Source organism: Diuraphis noxia, unplaced genomic scaffold (assembly GCF_037042655.1).
Source record: "Diuraphis noxia isolate RWA-SAM2 unplaced genomic scaffold, SU_Dnox_SAM2 contig0002, whole genome shotgun sequence".
Lineage (NCBI taxonomy): Eukaryota > Metazoa > Arthropoda > Insecta > Hemiptera > Aphididae > Diuraphis > Diuraphis noxia.
The window spans coordinates 10211826-10227768 of NW_028301712.1; the positions used below are offsets into that span (position 1 = coordinate 10211826).

Consider the following 15943-nt stretch of genomic DNA (forward strand, 5'->3'; position numbering starts at 1 on the left):
CAATCATTAAGCAATTTAGCTTTAATTTTTAACCTTATAAGTTATTACCTAAACAATATATTCTAGCCAACATTATCTATTAATACTTATTATTTGTTTATATTATCAATAACATAATTAAAAAAATAATAATACCAAATATTATTGATATCATAACATATAGGTATGTAGTTAAGTTTGAAATAAATGTAATAGACTCAAAATATATTATAATATATAGTACCTAGTTGTAAACTTATTGTATACCTAACAGTTGTATAACCTACAAAGTTGTAACTTGTATTAACCTTAATGTAATCTATACTATAAATTTAATTTAATATACTTAAAACTTGCATTTATAATGCATAATTATAGTTCGATTATGATTATTCAAAATAAGCCTAATAATAATATAGGAATTTCGAAATACCAATAATTAGCTGTATAGATATTGCAATAATGCAATAACAATTCAGTATTAAAAATATTTCATAGTGATAATTATATCATCAAGTTCCAACTTATTAAGAGTATTAACGACGAACGATTTTATTATCACATTGGTAGTGATTAAATTAATTTTGAAAATTGGAGCATATTATTTTTATTTACCATCCATCAAATGAAACGGAGTCATTTTTAAGCACACAGCCTATATTCACTTTTATCATTATTTATATTATAGCATAATTTATTATCATATTAATATTGCAGAGTTCAGCAATAACTTTAACATTGACTATTCGATTCTACCATTCATCGAACATTAAACCAAATTATATAGAGTAATATATTTATATTTTATTTTAAATATGTTGTGTGTCTGTTTTATAATACGAATTTACTAGGTAATTAATAAGTAATAGTCTATTTGGCTGTCTTTAAATTTAAATAAAACTAATATATATATATATATATATATATATATATATATAATAATAACAAATATCGCAGTAATGTAACATGAGATTCATAATTAAGTGATTTTAATATCTATAAAATTATACGAGTTATAGGCCGTAATATACTTAAAAAAAGTGCATTTAGATAACGATTTATGTCTACACATAGTATATGTATAACAATGTTTACAGCAGTTTATAGTGAAAAAAACACGGTGAAAATCAACATTAAAATAACATGAATACATATAATATATAATATAGGTTACAGATGAGAATTCATATGTATGTTTATGTAGAACAGATCGTGTGGTCTAGACCAGGCGCATATAGCTAGAAATTTATAAGGGGGGTTTTATTCAAAATTAATTGAAAAAATTACAAACACAAAATTGATAACTTTACGTAGGTATACGGATAGTTCATCATGATAATCAAATAATCAATAATTAAGAAGTTGTAAACGTTTTCTTACACGTTGCATAAAAAGATATATTAAATCGTGCATGAAACGAGTAATCGATAAAACGTCACAGAACGGTCTAAAATAGTAATTAATGCCGGATCCCGGCTTTAGTGCTTTACATTATTGTTATCGTAATATAAACTAATATACTTACCGCCGATGAGTGGAAGCGTCCGAATATCATGACGATGTCCGTTGAGTGTAACCGGAAGGTAATAATAGCCTAAAATCGTACTTGGTGATCACGGTCCTATGGAACTCCAGCGAACTGGAATACCGTCGTCATACGATGTCTATCCGGTGCTAGATTTAATCTTTTGAGTTTTTGGGTACCATGTTAAATACACATCAATTAGGTATAATATGATTTGCTGTCTTTAAAATATAGGTCTTTTGTTATGGATATATATTATTTTTTAGTAGTCTCAACTGTCTTTGATTCTTGCCAAGACAAAAATCTCGTTACATCCGCATTGTATGCGCATATCAATAAACATGGGCGAGCTGCATGCACTTTTCGTAGCATTATGATGTATATGCAAATACAATCGCCCCCTTAGGATTTCGCACGACGGATTCACACGATCGACGATTGACGATCGATGCTCTATCTCTATACCTCCCCCCCACAAAAGCCCCCCATCAGTCCCCACCACTGGATGACCCGTTTGCGAGAGGGGAAAGGCCCGCGCGATACAACAGACGTGCGCCCGCGGTCAACGTCGTGAGAATCACGCTCCACACGCAAACACACGCACACACACACACACACACACACACACACACACACACACACCTCCGTCCCGGTGCAGCAATCGTTTCTAATGCTACCGCCGTCTAAATACCGTCTACGACTCAGATTTTTACCGTTTCCCACGATCGTCGATCCTGTGCGTGTGTGTATATATAATATAAAGGTAATCATCATGCGCCCAGCCGCACGTCTTCTGCAGCAGCCGACCTATACTTGCACCACAGCGCGCGGGGGTGACCTTCCCCACCGCGCCAACGACTTTTTAAACTCGGGTTGCGTCGCAGTACATATTTCTGTTTAATCGATCGCATTATAATATTCTCTTCTATCCACTTCTTAGTTCGCCATGTTATATATAATATATATATATATATTTAGTACCTACACGTAGTATATAATAATATTATTGTTGTATATTACCGTCACCGCGCTCAGAAATCGCGACGAATCCATTACCGTCGTGAAACCTGCACCGAAGATTTACATTGTAGGTACGCCTATATAGAGCTGCAGGTATAGGCGGTTTTAGTATTACAGGTATATAAAAGTAACATTATTTGGTATACTGCTGCAGCGAAATCTCCGCTACCGCTGTCGTTCGCCACCGTCGCGCGATTCCTTCATGCGTGGCCCTCACTGCGGCATCACCGCCGTGACCGTTTCCGGCGGATGTGATTTATCGGGCCGTAAAGAATTTCACAGTCTTTTGCGCTCGTATCTTCGCCCCGCCCGAGCAGGAAGCCCGAGGTCGAGTGCCGCCGGTCCCCCCGAGTTTGTTTTACTCGTGTTACCACTGCAGCGAAAGATATCGCCATCCCCGCCGGTGTATAGGTTTGCTGTCCGTCGTCGTTTCCCGGCTAATCGCCACCGCAACTTGTCGGTTTTCGGTTACCACCGACCGCGTTTATAATAGGTATCTCGTAACGCACGCGCGTTTATGACATCGTTTATAATATTATACACCATAAACAGCACGACTACTCTCGAAAGACTCGAGGCGGTTCCCTATAGCTGCTATGTTATTGCAGTCCGATTTTAATATTAGATTAGATCATATACGTAGTTATGCTTGTATACGTGCGTATTAATTTTATATTATATATTTTTATATATATATATATATATATATATAGCGGTGTATAGTGTATACGTAGGTAGGTACTTATGATTTGTTGTTTATAGTTCGATCCGCGTTTTGGATTTAGATACGTATAAATAATATCTATATATAGAGCTCGACGGACCTATATATTATATATATATATATATATATATTTAAATTGTATATTATAATATTATATACGCACTACTGCGCTAGTTTATAACACTATATTATGATATCGTAATAATATGGATAAGACTGTCTCCTCGGTATACGCGTGTTGAAATTATGTATTTTTTTTTTTTTTTTTTTGCTGCAAACGAATAATGGCTTTGCGTCAATCGTTACGGGGAAAAAAATTGTAGGTATGTAATAAACCATCATAACAATAATATACACATTATGTTGAACCCGTGTTGTTATGTTTTTACCATATTTTAATTTTAATTAGATCGATTTGATTTATTCTTATTCGGTCACAATCTTAGCTTGAAAATTACTTTGACAATAGTTACCAAGATAAATGACAACGTGCACGACACATTTCAATGATAAACAAAATAATTAAAGCTGTAAGCCTGAAACCAAGTAATTTATATAAAACTACTTTAATTCACATTAATACCAAAACTCATCAACTCTATATAATAGTATAATGTACTTGATATTTGTATTTATGTACTTCTATAATTTAATTTATAAATTTATTTGAACATTATATTATAATATAATCAATTAAATTATATAATTATCATCATATTATTTTTATCAAAAATGAATATTGATTCTGTGGAGAGATTCTATATAATAATTTTACGAAATCGAAGTGCAAAAGTATGTCGTTTATTGATAAAATTTGTATTAATATTATTAAATAAATCTTGAATGTATTTTTTAGTAACTGTTTGATAAAAAATGTGTGTATTTCTGATCACTGTTTATATTCTTTATAGATTTTATTTGATAGTTTGTTCGCATTTCTATCATAACAGAGTGTCAACAATGTTAATATTCGTTTTTATGATATTAAATTACACGTACTGTAATAATTAATTTCAGAGGCCGCATCGCGATATGTGTTAGGAATAAAAAATAAATGCCTGAAATCATTCCATTGTAGTACAAGATCACGCAGACTAGACCGTGGGATACAGGAAAATATAGTCGCCATGAAATTTTTTTCCTGCTTAGTTTCTATAAGATCAACAGGTGTAATGTATATAGTAGGGAAAAAGTAATAACTATGTCTGATCGTTCGACTGATCGTATAGTAATTTCTCTGTTGATCCTTAAAACTAGCCAACAGATGCACATTGTACATGTATAAACGTTTGTATTTTTTGTTTTAAGTTGTGACAGGTGTATGTTAAAAATGAGAATAATCATTTTTAATTTATTTTATAAAATAGGTACCTATATATAAATTACTGTTGATTAGTGTAGTGAAATAATTAGTTTCAAGACATTCAAACATACATATTATTATATTTAACAATTTTTAAAAACAAAATTCCCGTCAAAAGTTTTTATCGTACATTCTTATCATTTAGATTAATTTAATGGCTCTAATAGATTTTTTTTGTCCTTTTTGTTATCGATAATGATTGCTGTTGTTGGCTATATTGCCTACTTGCCTATAGGTTATCATTTTCAGATGAGACGATCGTCAACGTGATAATATAAAATATTTTAGCACACCAAAACGATTGATAAGTTTCCCAATGCATGAGTTTATGTAGTTAGATATTAATATTATATTACATGGTTTTTAATTACATAGTATTAGACCAATAATTGTACAAGCATGAAACAAATTGGTCACTAAAGTAATAAGTTATCGTAGAAAAGATAATTTACTAATTCAAACCAGTAAAATGCTTACTATAATAATATGAACTACGAAGAAGCTAAATGGGTTTTTAACGAATGTAAAAATGTGAACTGCATATTGTTCAATTGTGAAGTCAATTATTAGACTGTGAATACAGAATGGGTGGTCTGTACGGTTATTTAAGTCGTCGACTCATCAGTTGTAGGTGTCCTCGTCTGTTCAGGTTTCGGTTATCATTATATTATTATTAACAATGTAATAAATTGTTATGGTATTACCATGTATAATTGTTTACGATATATTCTATTGCTATAATTGTCGTTCAAATACTAGATAATTACAAAATCAATTGGATAAGTGACCAATATAATTATTGGCGAATCACCGTATTGCCGGAAAACATTAATTATGAATAGATGATTATCAGTATATAGTCTGTTATTACTCATACTTGTTAATGCGTATACGCGTTGGTAGTAGTTGTCTTCAATGTTCTCCGAAACAATAACGATTTTTTATTTCAAAAAAATTCACTGCATCATTTTCTACATTTTATAGTGTTGGGTTGTTGAAAGCGAAGAAACCTGTTGTCTTGTTTCTTTGTGAAAACCTTTGAAATTCGCGCATTGTCGAAAGCGATTTCGTCGGAAACGATTGTTGTGCGAGTCGTTGAAACGCACGCCATCGCCATCGTAGTCGTATCATAATAATTGTCGGCAGCAGGTCCCTCAAGAAACCAAATCGTCTTTACACGTCTCCCAGGGGGTGATATTCATAAATATATATATATTATATATTATATTCATGGTGTACGTGTCTAAGACGTTATGTATATGCCTTTTTTTTACGACGGTCGGCTGGTCACATTGTTTCGGTCAAAGGACGTACACGCTTCGGTCGCGCGCGCTCCGCTGTTTCCTCCTCTTCCCGTTTCATTCGCTCTCGCCGCCCATTATTCGCGCACCAGGTGAAAACGTCCTTCCATTTAATATTACGTATATAATTATAATATTCCCGTATTACGATACGCAATTTATAGTTTATAATAATATGGATATACGCGACGTGCTCGGCGGTGGCGTATCGTCGTCGTCGTCGTGTTCGGCGGCGGTGCACCACCTGCGTGCGAGCGCTTGCCCCCCACCACTGCACCGCCGGGTGAGCAGATGTCGCCCGCGGGAGACGCGTGCCCTCACACCGTACTGCGGGCGGTCGCTCGCTTTCGGCAGCATTGCAGCAACACTCGGCAGTTCCTTTCCGGAGCCGTTCACGTATTCACGTTCAGTACGCGTTCGCTCCTCGTCGCGTTCACCGTTCCGATATTCGAGACGACGGCAGTGATTTTCATCATCGCTATCGTATCCGCATCACGCGAAACGAGTTTATAAAATATATTTTTAACATACATCTATATTATATACGCGAGTTTAGGTTTATTATATTTCGCTAGAACCGTCCAATAATAATTATCATCGCCATCCGACACACCGTGTATTACTACATTATAAGATACCGCACGCGACGACGTTTGTCCGCCGCCGTCGCCACTTTGTGTTAAGAGATCATCGCGCACGCGAAAAATCCCGCTAAATGGGTGTACTGGGCAACGCCGACAACCGAAGCAACAACGTCGTCAGCCTCAGCAGGTCCGTCGCTGTAGCTCCCGAACCGCCGTGTCAGTGTACCGTAGACCATTTCTTGTCACCGCTCAAGTTCAAAATGAAAGGTCTCAAGAAAATCCGCAAAAAAATCGGTCTGGGTATGTGTCATCAATCATCATAAATCATCATGATATGTATTAGTATTATTTTAGTCGTCGTTGCGAATAGTAAAATAACAATAATGTGCGGTCGTTTCCGTTTTCTGGCATTCTCACAACGACTGTGGTTAAGACAATAGCACTGTTTAAGACGAATCGAGTGGAGTTAGATTAGGTAGGTACGTATACAAAATAAAGACCAGGAAAGAGTAACGTACCGGTCGTAAGTCTCTTTTACCGCCGCGCGTATTATTATATCAAGCCGGCGCCACCGACGTGTTGATTACCGTCGCCGTGTACGGCACGTCGTCAGCCGCGGTCGTTAATAATAATAATAATAACAAGTTGTCAGTCGACTTAATTACTCCTGTAACGAACAGAAATGAACGCGATCCGTCAATTGTCGTCGACCGTCTCATCATTTTCGACATCCGTCATCGTGCGCAGGGGCGCCGATGTATTTTGAAACACCCATGTCAATTTTATTTTGAGTCAATAAACCAAACCGCCCACCCACCAGACCCACTTACAAAGCGAAAATAATACTCTTCAAAACATTATGGAACAGCTAGGATCTATTTTTCTATTCTGTGGTCTTTTCTTAACATTAATAGCCGCCCACCCATTTATTTACCTATATTATGACATTAGTCTTAGGCAAAACCTACTTTTGGCGCCCCCTGGTCGTGCGTATAGAATTCACTACATTAATAATTGGAATGTATTTTGGTAATGCATATTATAATATAATATATGTATATATATTATACGCACTATAATAGCGGCGTCCCCGAGGAGCATTTTTTTAGATGTCGCAGTGGTTTTTTTAATACTCTTCTTCACACGTCATGATCGCATTATCCGTGGAGAGGGGTAGGTAGTGTTCTGCGGCCACTCGCACTCGCTTGTAGATGTTACATTTGGATTTGACGGGCGATCATTTAAATTGTAATTTAAAATTTAAATTGTAAAATCCTCCAAACGCGCACCCTTCCTGCGTTTTATGAACTGTAAAATGTATTACTTGCGCGATCGCATGTAGCATGTTGCTCGTCACTCGTATTGTGATACGCCCCCGCGGGTTTGGGTCTTCTCTCGACTTTTCGCCCTTGTCCGCCGAGTGCAAAGCTGGTACGAGCGCGGCGATGTACGCCCCCGGGGACGCGACGCAGACATTGCAGGGATTAACGGCCTTGTCGGCGTCGGCGGTCCATCGCGAAGTGCCGCCCGAAAATAGCTACAGATGGCTCGCGTTCCCACGAGGGTCGACACTATATATATATGTGTGTGTGTGTGTGTAATACAATAATACCCTCGGGTCGCCGAACCCTCCCAACAGCGATTTGCGGCGGGCACAACGAAAAACCGTTACGTTTTTCGGGTGCAGCGTCCCATTCGCCCCGTGGTCGTTTTTTCCATGATCGCGCCAGGCGTATAACAACAATAATGTTGTCGGCTGCCAGACGTGTGTAATAGGTAGCTATAATATTATATTATTGTACGTAATAATAATAAACGACGAACGATCGCGGATTGAGTTAGAGCTGACGAACGGACGGACCATGCTGTCAAACGGCGACAGCGACGACGACGACGGCGGCCGTAAGCGACGTGAATATTTTATATTTTTAATATTATTGTTGTGTTACATAATGATATTATTAATTATTATAATGGGAATAAGAACGACGATATCGTTCTGCCACGGTAATCCCGGGTTAAATTACCATGAATATTTCGAACGACTCCTCGTCTAGATAGGTATAGGTCAATATTATTATCATCGATTAAATAGGTGTATTACCTATATATTGTGTCATTGTCGACCGTTGTAAAAATAATAACGTTTGTGGGGATTTAAACGTGACGGCTCTCTCCGGGCATACGAGATTGGTATATGTATCTGCGTATATAATAATAGTCGTGCGTATATATATATATATATATTTATTTATCATGGTGTACGTTAGTACATAAGTATATAATAATGTACCGATAATAGGCTGTGCCTGCGATGTCGTTGCGTAAATAATACGGACGTACACCGACCGACGAGTGTATAATATATATAGTAAATTTTATGTCGTACCGTTTTGGCCGTTCGCCGCTCGCTCCGCGCGCACAGAGTGACATCATTCCGTTCTCACGGTTTATTATAACTACTATTACTATTATTTTTTATTTTATTTTTTTATTATTCGTAACCGCCCGTGCCTGATACGCATACACAAAAAGCGCCGTCGCACGGCCGACGTGATCCATTTAAATGCGCGCGGTGGCCGCTGCGGTTTTCCGATATATATGATGCGATTATTAAAATAATAACATGATGTTATTACGGTTGTTATTATCATTTAACCGATGATATATTAATATTTTATTTTTTTGTTGTGCAAGGACCCCCGTTGGGGGGAGGCGGAACCAAGGGGCTAAAAGGGGGGCCCTATAGCCCCGGGTTGCAGTTGTAGAAGAACTCTAAATTGAAACAGCCTGACTGCTTATATGTGTGCGACCATTGATCTCTTGTCGCGGTTAAATCAAATATACATGTATAGGTATCACTGCATATAACACAATCACCGCAATAGATTTGATAAATATAATTGTGAAAATATCGACTTCTATGAGTCAAATCAAAAAGTTGTCGATAAATACTTAGGCGCCTTAAAAAACATAACGCTAGTTGCCAAAAATCATTCGGTGTTGTTTCCTGTGTTATGGTTACAATTTTATTTTCGCACTTTTTAATCGTAACAACAGTATTAATAACTTACTGTTTATTATTTTGCATCTTTCTCTTTCTCCTAAATTAGGAGTTCCATGGAACTTCCATATTCCCTTCCCTCCCTCCAATTGCGTTACGACCGTGATCTCGACCGCCGTGACGATGCTCCCGTGCAGCAGAAGAGTTTATTGTGCCCTGCGATCGTGTCGTATTTAAACGTCGTCGTCTTTGGCGCTCTACGAATTCGGACTTCCGGCGGACGTGCGCGAGAACCAGCCGCGGTTGTGCGTGATGGGCGGGCGGGCGAACGGTACACCGGAAACCGCGCGCCCCGCACACACAATAAGACCGGCTCCCCTCGCGCAAGCCGCGCGATTGTAATACGAAATTTTCTAGTGCACAAGACCGGATCGTCTCCATTTCCCCTCTTGTTGCGCTTGTAATAATAATATAATATTATAATTTTTTTTTCACTATATTGGTTGGTTTTTTTCTTGTTGCTCTCTCTCTTGAGACCGTCTCGCGGGTTTTGTCTTTCGATCGCTCGCGCGCCCACGAACAATGTGACCGAGTATTCGAAACGCTCTTATTATATGTACGTGTATGTGCATATCATCTATTCTGCGTTCTACGCATATTTTGTGTAAGTACTTGACGTGGAAGTACGGTAACTCGCGAGGAGGAGGTGGGCCCGGATCCCCAATCCCCTCCCCATCCACCACCGCCTCCATAGTTCTGGAGTCTCCTACTCGTGCGTGATGCTCGTCAAATAAAGTTCCCGTTATTATAGCGTGTGTGTTGCGCGCGTAACGATATCGTTATTATTGTAATTCATATCATATTATCATGGATTATGATAATATTATATAATGTACCTATACTTATATATATATTATTATATAATATGCGAATTCGTATGCATTTATCATAATTTATATATAGTTATTTAGATAACTAATATAATATTAATATCTGTTTCCGTCTGCAGATATAATGTTAAATTGTATTTTATGATATTCGTATCCTACCTATAATATTATGACGTTTTTAACCGATTTAGTGGGCTGTTTTCCTTTTTCTTCGCGTTGTTTACAGCCATTCGGTTTTCGTCGTAAACCTACACTCCAAGACGTTGTCGCGCAGTGTCTGTAATATTATGACCGCCGTTAGTATATTATTATTTATTATGATAATAAGTAATAACCCTTTTCAACTACCGGATACACGAATCACTAACACGCGTTCAACCACCTGGCAACCACACATGCGAAACATACTACTAAGCAGTTCATGGTCTGCCGAGGGAAAATTGAATATAAATAATAATATTATAATATAATATAATATATACACAGACGAAACCCGCAGCCATATCTGAGCTACCTACCGAGTAGTTTTTTGTTTATTATTTTATTTAATTTTGGTTCGGTCTGATACGACAGTCCGATTCGAATCTTTCTGTAAGAAATATAATAATATGAAATTGTCGAATCAAAAAGCGGCGGCGTCTTTTCTGGTTTTTGTCTCGAGCACCACGATTCTATATATTATTGTGTAATTAAAATATAATCGAGAATGTTCATAAAAAACGAATTTCATATATGACTGGGATGGAAAATTTTTTACTATTCGATTCCAGCTTTATTATTATATACCATACTGGTCCTCCGTCCGTCATCTCATTGTTCCATTTATGACATGTCACATTTGACTACCCCACGGCCATAGGCGGCCGCTTTTCATATGCATTGTCGCGGTCATCGTACATTTAATACACAGTCACCATGTGTAGGGAACCACTCGTATTGTCCCACACCAATCGTAATGACATACCTATATATAATATTATATGAAATATACGTACGAAACACATTTTTATATTAACCGTACATCGTCGTCGTGGGAAACTCGACCGTGACAATCGCTGAATAAAAGAAACTCGACGATTCTTTGCTTCGTATACCCTAAACTATACAAACACACACACCCACATCGGGCCACATACATGCTTGTATAGAGGACGCAATATTATTATTGTTACCTGTGAATTTATCGTACCGAGATTAAATTTTAAAAATATTAATTAAAATTATATCAATAATAAAGTATTATATAATACACGTCTTGTAAGCGCTGCACAACAACAACATACCAATTATTGTCGTATAATTATATATTATGCTTGGTATTTATTATCGTCTCTAACGGTTTTGCTTTTTTCGTTTACAGCACCGAAATCGGGCACCGGCACCGTCAATCCTAACCTGCCGCCACTGAGGTTTCATAATGTTCACGGCGAAAATGTCCGGTTATACAAGGACGGGTTCGTCGCCAGACGGGTGGACAGCTTCTGCAAGGGAGTGGCGTTCAGCAGTCGGCCGGTTGCCATTAACGAAAAGGTGTACATTAAGTTCCTGGAGATATCCGACAACTGGAGCGGTGTACTTCGGTTCGGGTTCACCAGCGAAGACCCTTCGAACCTCAAGAAAGTGCCGAAATACGCTTGTCCCGGTGAGAGATCAATAAAATAATATACCATCATGACATAATATTATTATTATTTTTATTTGTATATCTTTACTTATTTTCGATTTCTCTTGTTCCTCCAGATCTGACCAGCAAATCGGGATTCTGGGCGAAAGCGCTTAGTGAACGGCATGCGGTCCAAGACGGTTTGCTGTTTTTCTACGTCGACGCGGGCGGTGACGTGCACTACGGCCTCAACGGCGAGTCCAAAGGCGTGTTCATGCAGGGCATTGACACCAGGTTACCGCTTTGGGTGTTGTTGGATATTTATGGAAATTCGACCATCGTTGAGTTTCTCGATTGCCGACCGCAGTTGAACAACAACAGGATATCCAGAAGGTACGTGTTCATCATAGACATTTCTGTCGTATCCTAAAATTATAAAATATACGGAATGAACAGCCTTATGCGAAACCTTATCAAATGAAAATCGATTGAAACCGATTGCGAGTATATATTTTGGTGGTACATACGCGTTAATCAACAGGTTCAAATTTGGAGGGGGCGTCATACGAAATCGTCAGTTGTGTGTACAATGTAAACTTTTACAATGATGTACGGTGTACAACCATTGTAAAAATATAAACTATTGTTTTCAAATCCGTACACTCCACCACAACGACCGACCTGTTGTAGTGTGTATTTTAAAAATATTTTAATTTTTTTTTTCATTAAGTTAAATAATATGTCGAAATACGCTTTTATTTAATGAAAGGATCTTCTACTGTAATGATGAATATGACATCGATTCCTTCTGTTTATTGCCACTATCGATGTTCGGACGTCTTGTATAAATCCCATACCTCACGATTATATTTTATAAATATTCTATATTAACTTCCGTTTTTCTCCTTCTAGCGATGAACTGGAAATCTCTTCTCAGATGTCAGCCGTGAGCGTGTCGTCGGCAGTAATTCCGTCTCCCCCACGCATCCAATCCGCGGACAACGTGGAGCCGCTGGAGCTGGTGCGCAAGGGCCGGCACGTGATGATCAGCATGAAAGACTTAGTGCCGTGTGTGGGCACCAGGCTGTCGACGGCCTTCTTCCAGGGATACACGTTCACGAAACGGCCGCTGCAGATCGGCGAAAAATACCTGGTGCAGATCACAAAGACCAGTCAGCTGTACGTGGGCAGCCTGTCGTTCGGCGTCACGTGCTGCGACCCGAGCACCATCGGCATCGGTGAACTGCCAGACGACCCTAATCAGCTGGTCGACCGGCGTGAGTACTGGGTAATGAGCAGGAACGTCGCTGAAGACACCAAACCCGGCGACGTGCTGATATTCTCCATCAACAACAACGGTACATAACAATATTAATTACATATCTATGTTATTTAATACAGCGTATTACTGCGGTATTACACATGCTGCATTAGTACCCAGAATGGCTAACCTCACAATATTCAACTTTTATAAAAATAAAAATAAAAATTTATAATATTTTATAACCATTAAATTGGTAACATTTATAAGAATATTGTCATAAAACGAAATACAATAGACGCGTGGGTGCTGTCGTTCTGGTATCAATTTCGCGTTTTAATGGCCTCATAAATATTTGGGCTGCAGTGCTTGTGATGCGTTTGCTGGGAATAAGACTTGACGGTTTGTGTTTTTATTTGTTTCAGGCGAAGTATTGTGCAGCAAAAACGGAAACCCGGAAATCGTGCTGATGTGCGTGGACCACTCGCAAACTCTGTGGGGCGTGTTCGACATATACGGCACGACCACGCAGATTGTCGTGTCGAAAATATTGGCCAGGCAATCCATGAGCTGCAACCCGAACGCCATCGTCCACTCTTCGCCACAACCGTCGACCTCCTACGAGACGGTATCGGCTGTTCCGCCGACCGTGTGCTACGCGCCACAGCAACCTATGGTCCGGTCCAACATCCTAGAAGTGAACACCGACGCCAACGGTGGCACAGTGCTCATTGTCAACCTACCCGCCGCTCAGAACAATCAGATGTGCCACCCGTCACCGGCCCTGTCACAAGCGTCTTCCGGTATGCAGCAGCATCAGCAAATCTCGGCAAGACCGCCGTCCGTCACCATCCAACAGATACAGCCAAGAGTCGCTCCTGTTGTGGCCCAACAACCACATCTTCCAGAGGTAAGATAGACAGACATTAATATAAATAAAATAACGTTATTTGTGTTCACATGGCATGTGCAGTACACAATGTATATTATATTGTATTTGAGTAACTCAAGAATAATTAAAATTTTTTTCCTTAGCAATTACCTTCTGGCGAAGGAGAATGTTCGATTTGTTTTGAAAGAGCCGTGGACTGTGCTTTGTACACATGTGGTCATCTTTGCATGTGCTACGAATGCGCCAAGAAGCAGTGGGTACGTTTAGGCCGTTGTCCGATTTGCCGTGCTGTCATTAAGGACGTTATTAAGATATACAAATAAATATTGTCTTCCTTGGTTTTTCTGTTATTCTTCTAGGGCATTTTTGTTAACTTTTTTTTTTTTTTTTCTTATTATTGTAAATAACTATTGCCAAACAATTGCTAATTTAAATAGTTTTCATCAGTCATTTTTAATATTATATTATGTTATCAATTGTTTTTTTTTTAATTTTATGTGACCGTCTTGTCATTTATATCAGTTGATTGGAATACATTTATATATTATATAATATTTTTTTTTTAACTTCATATTCTTACAAATTAGTCTTTTTATATAAATTGTATTAGCATAATCCATATTTTAACAAATAGAAAAAAATGACTGATTTTGTTCAATAATTATTTTAGGTGTAAGCACCAGGTGTGCACAATGGTAAGCCAGGAAGACTGGCTTTTTTAGAAGATTAAGTTTTATTATTGTTGTTATTGTTAAATAGACATAATTATTGTACGTATATTTAATAAAATATTGGTTATTAAAATTAAGAAAGGGAAGTGAAAATGATTCCCCGCGAATTGTTTTGATATTATATTGAACTACAGGCCGTTCTAGTCAATAGTCAGTTAGGGCTGGTTTCTTTATCAAATTTGTATTTTAATAATTTATTGTAGGCACAAACATTGTTGTAGTATTACGCTAAGGTAAACATATATTTTTTCTAAGTCATAATTTAATGTAATAATATAGTCATGATATTTTACTGGACACCACATTAGTGATCGTACAATAATTTATAATATGTATATGTATAAACATGTTATATTATGCATCACAAATGTGATAATTGTAAATATCACAATTATTAGAACAATATTGTACCAAATAAAATCTGAATAATATGTAATAATGTACTTTTATACTTTATCATTTACACTTTTACACTTTTAATTAATAAGTGAAAACAGAAAGAATAAAGATGTTATTTATTACTATACACGGTTTTTAATTTATTCAATTCATATATTGTTATGTTCGTTTTACTTAATCAAATAATGTAATGTTTTACTACCAAATGATTGTTTGGAATTCTTTTAACAATGTGATAAGTATTTTGGAAGAAAATAACTATTATTATTTGTTTAATAACGCTTAAACGGCTAAACTTTTGTAGAACTTATATTTTACACAATGAAATATATTTGATAGTGATAATTGATATATTAATTGAAAAACAATTTATATGTAAAGCCGCGTCCACACCTGAGCACGCACAGCACAGGCACAGACCGAGCATGTGTGCGTTTTACAAATTTGCATGATTTTGACGCACAGCGAACGCGAGCCGACCCGGCGTGAGCACAAATGCTCGGTATGTGCGTGCTCAAGTGTGGACGTAGCTTTAGAATAATAGAATTAAAAGTCATGAATTAAAATGCACAAGATTTCTGTCATGGTATAGCTTTCTGTGCGGATGCTGATTTTGGCCATAGGAAATAGTGCGGACAGGAACATTAAACACTTAAGAAGGAATGGC

General features: G+C 37.5%; 1 protein-coding gene across 4 annotated transcripts in view; it reads left to right on the plus strand.

The window, feature by feature from the left end:
* neur (E3 ubiquitin-protein ligase neur) overlaps positions 1 to 15403 on the plus strand; it is a 33523-nt gene extending 18120 nt beyond the window's left edge. The window contains exons 1-6 of one of the 4 annotated variants that reach the window (XM_015518896.2): positions 6273 to 6796; positions 11751 to 12032; positions 12131 to 12386; positions 12906 to 13351; positions 13680 to 14164; positions 14290 to 15403. In XM_015518896.2, coding sequence (XP_015374382.2) covers positions 6628 to 6796; positions 11751 to 12032; positions 12131 to 12386; positions 12906 to 13351; positions 13680 to 14164; positions 14290 to 14469 — 1818 coding nt within the window. In that variant the 5' untranslated portion in view covers positions 6273 to 6627 and the 3' untranslated portion in view covers positions 14470 to 15403. Of the gene's footprint in view, positions 1 to 6272; positions 6797 to 8259; positions 8408 to 11750; positions 12033 to 12130; positions 12387 to 12905; positions 13352 to 13679; positions 14165 to 14289 lie in introns of those variants that run through there. The other 3 variants (XM_015518897.2, XM_089221276.1, XM_089221277.1) reach the window with 3 other exon arrangements.
* The last annotated feature ends 540 nt before the right edge of the window (positions 15404 to 15943 follow it).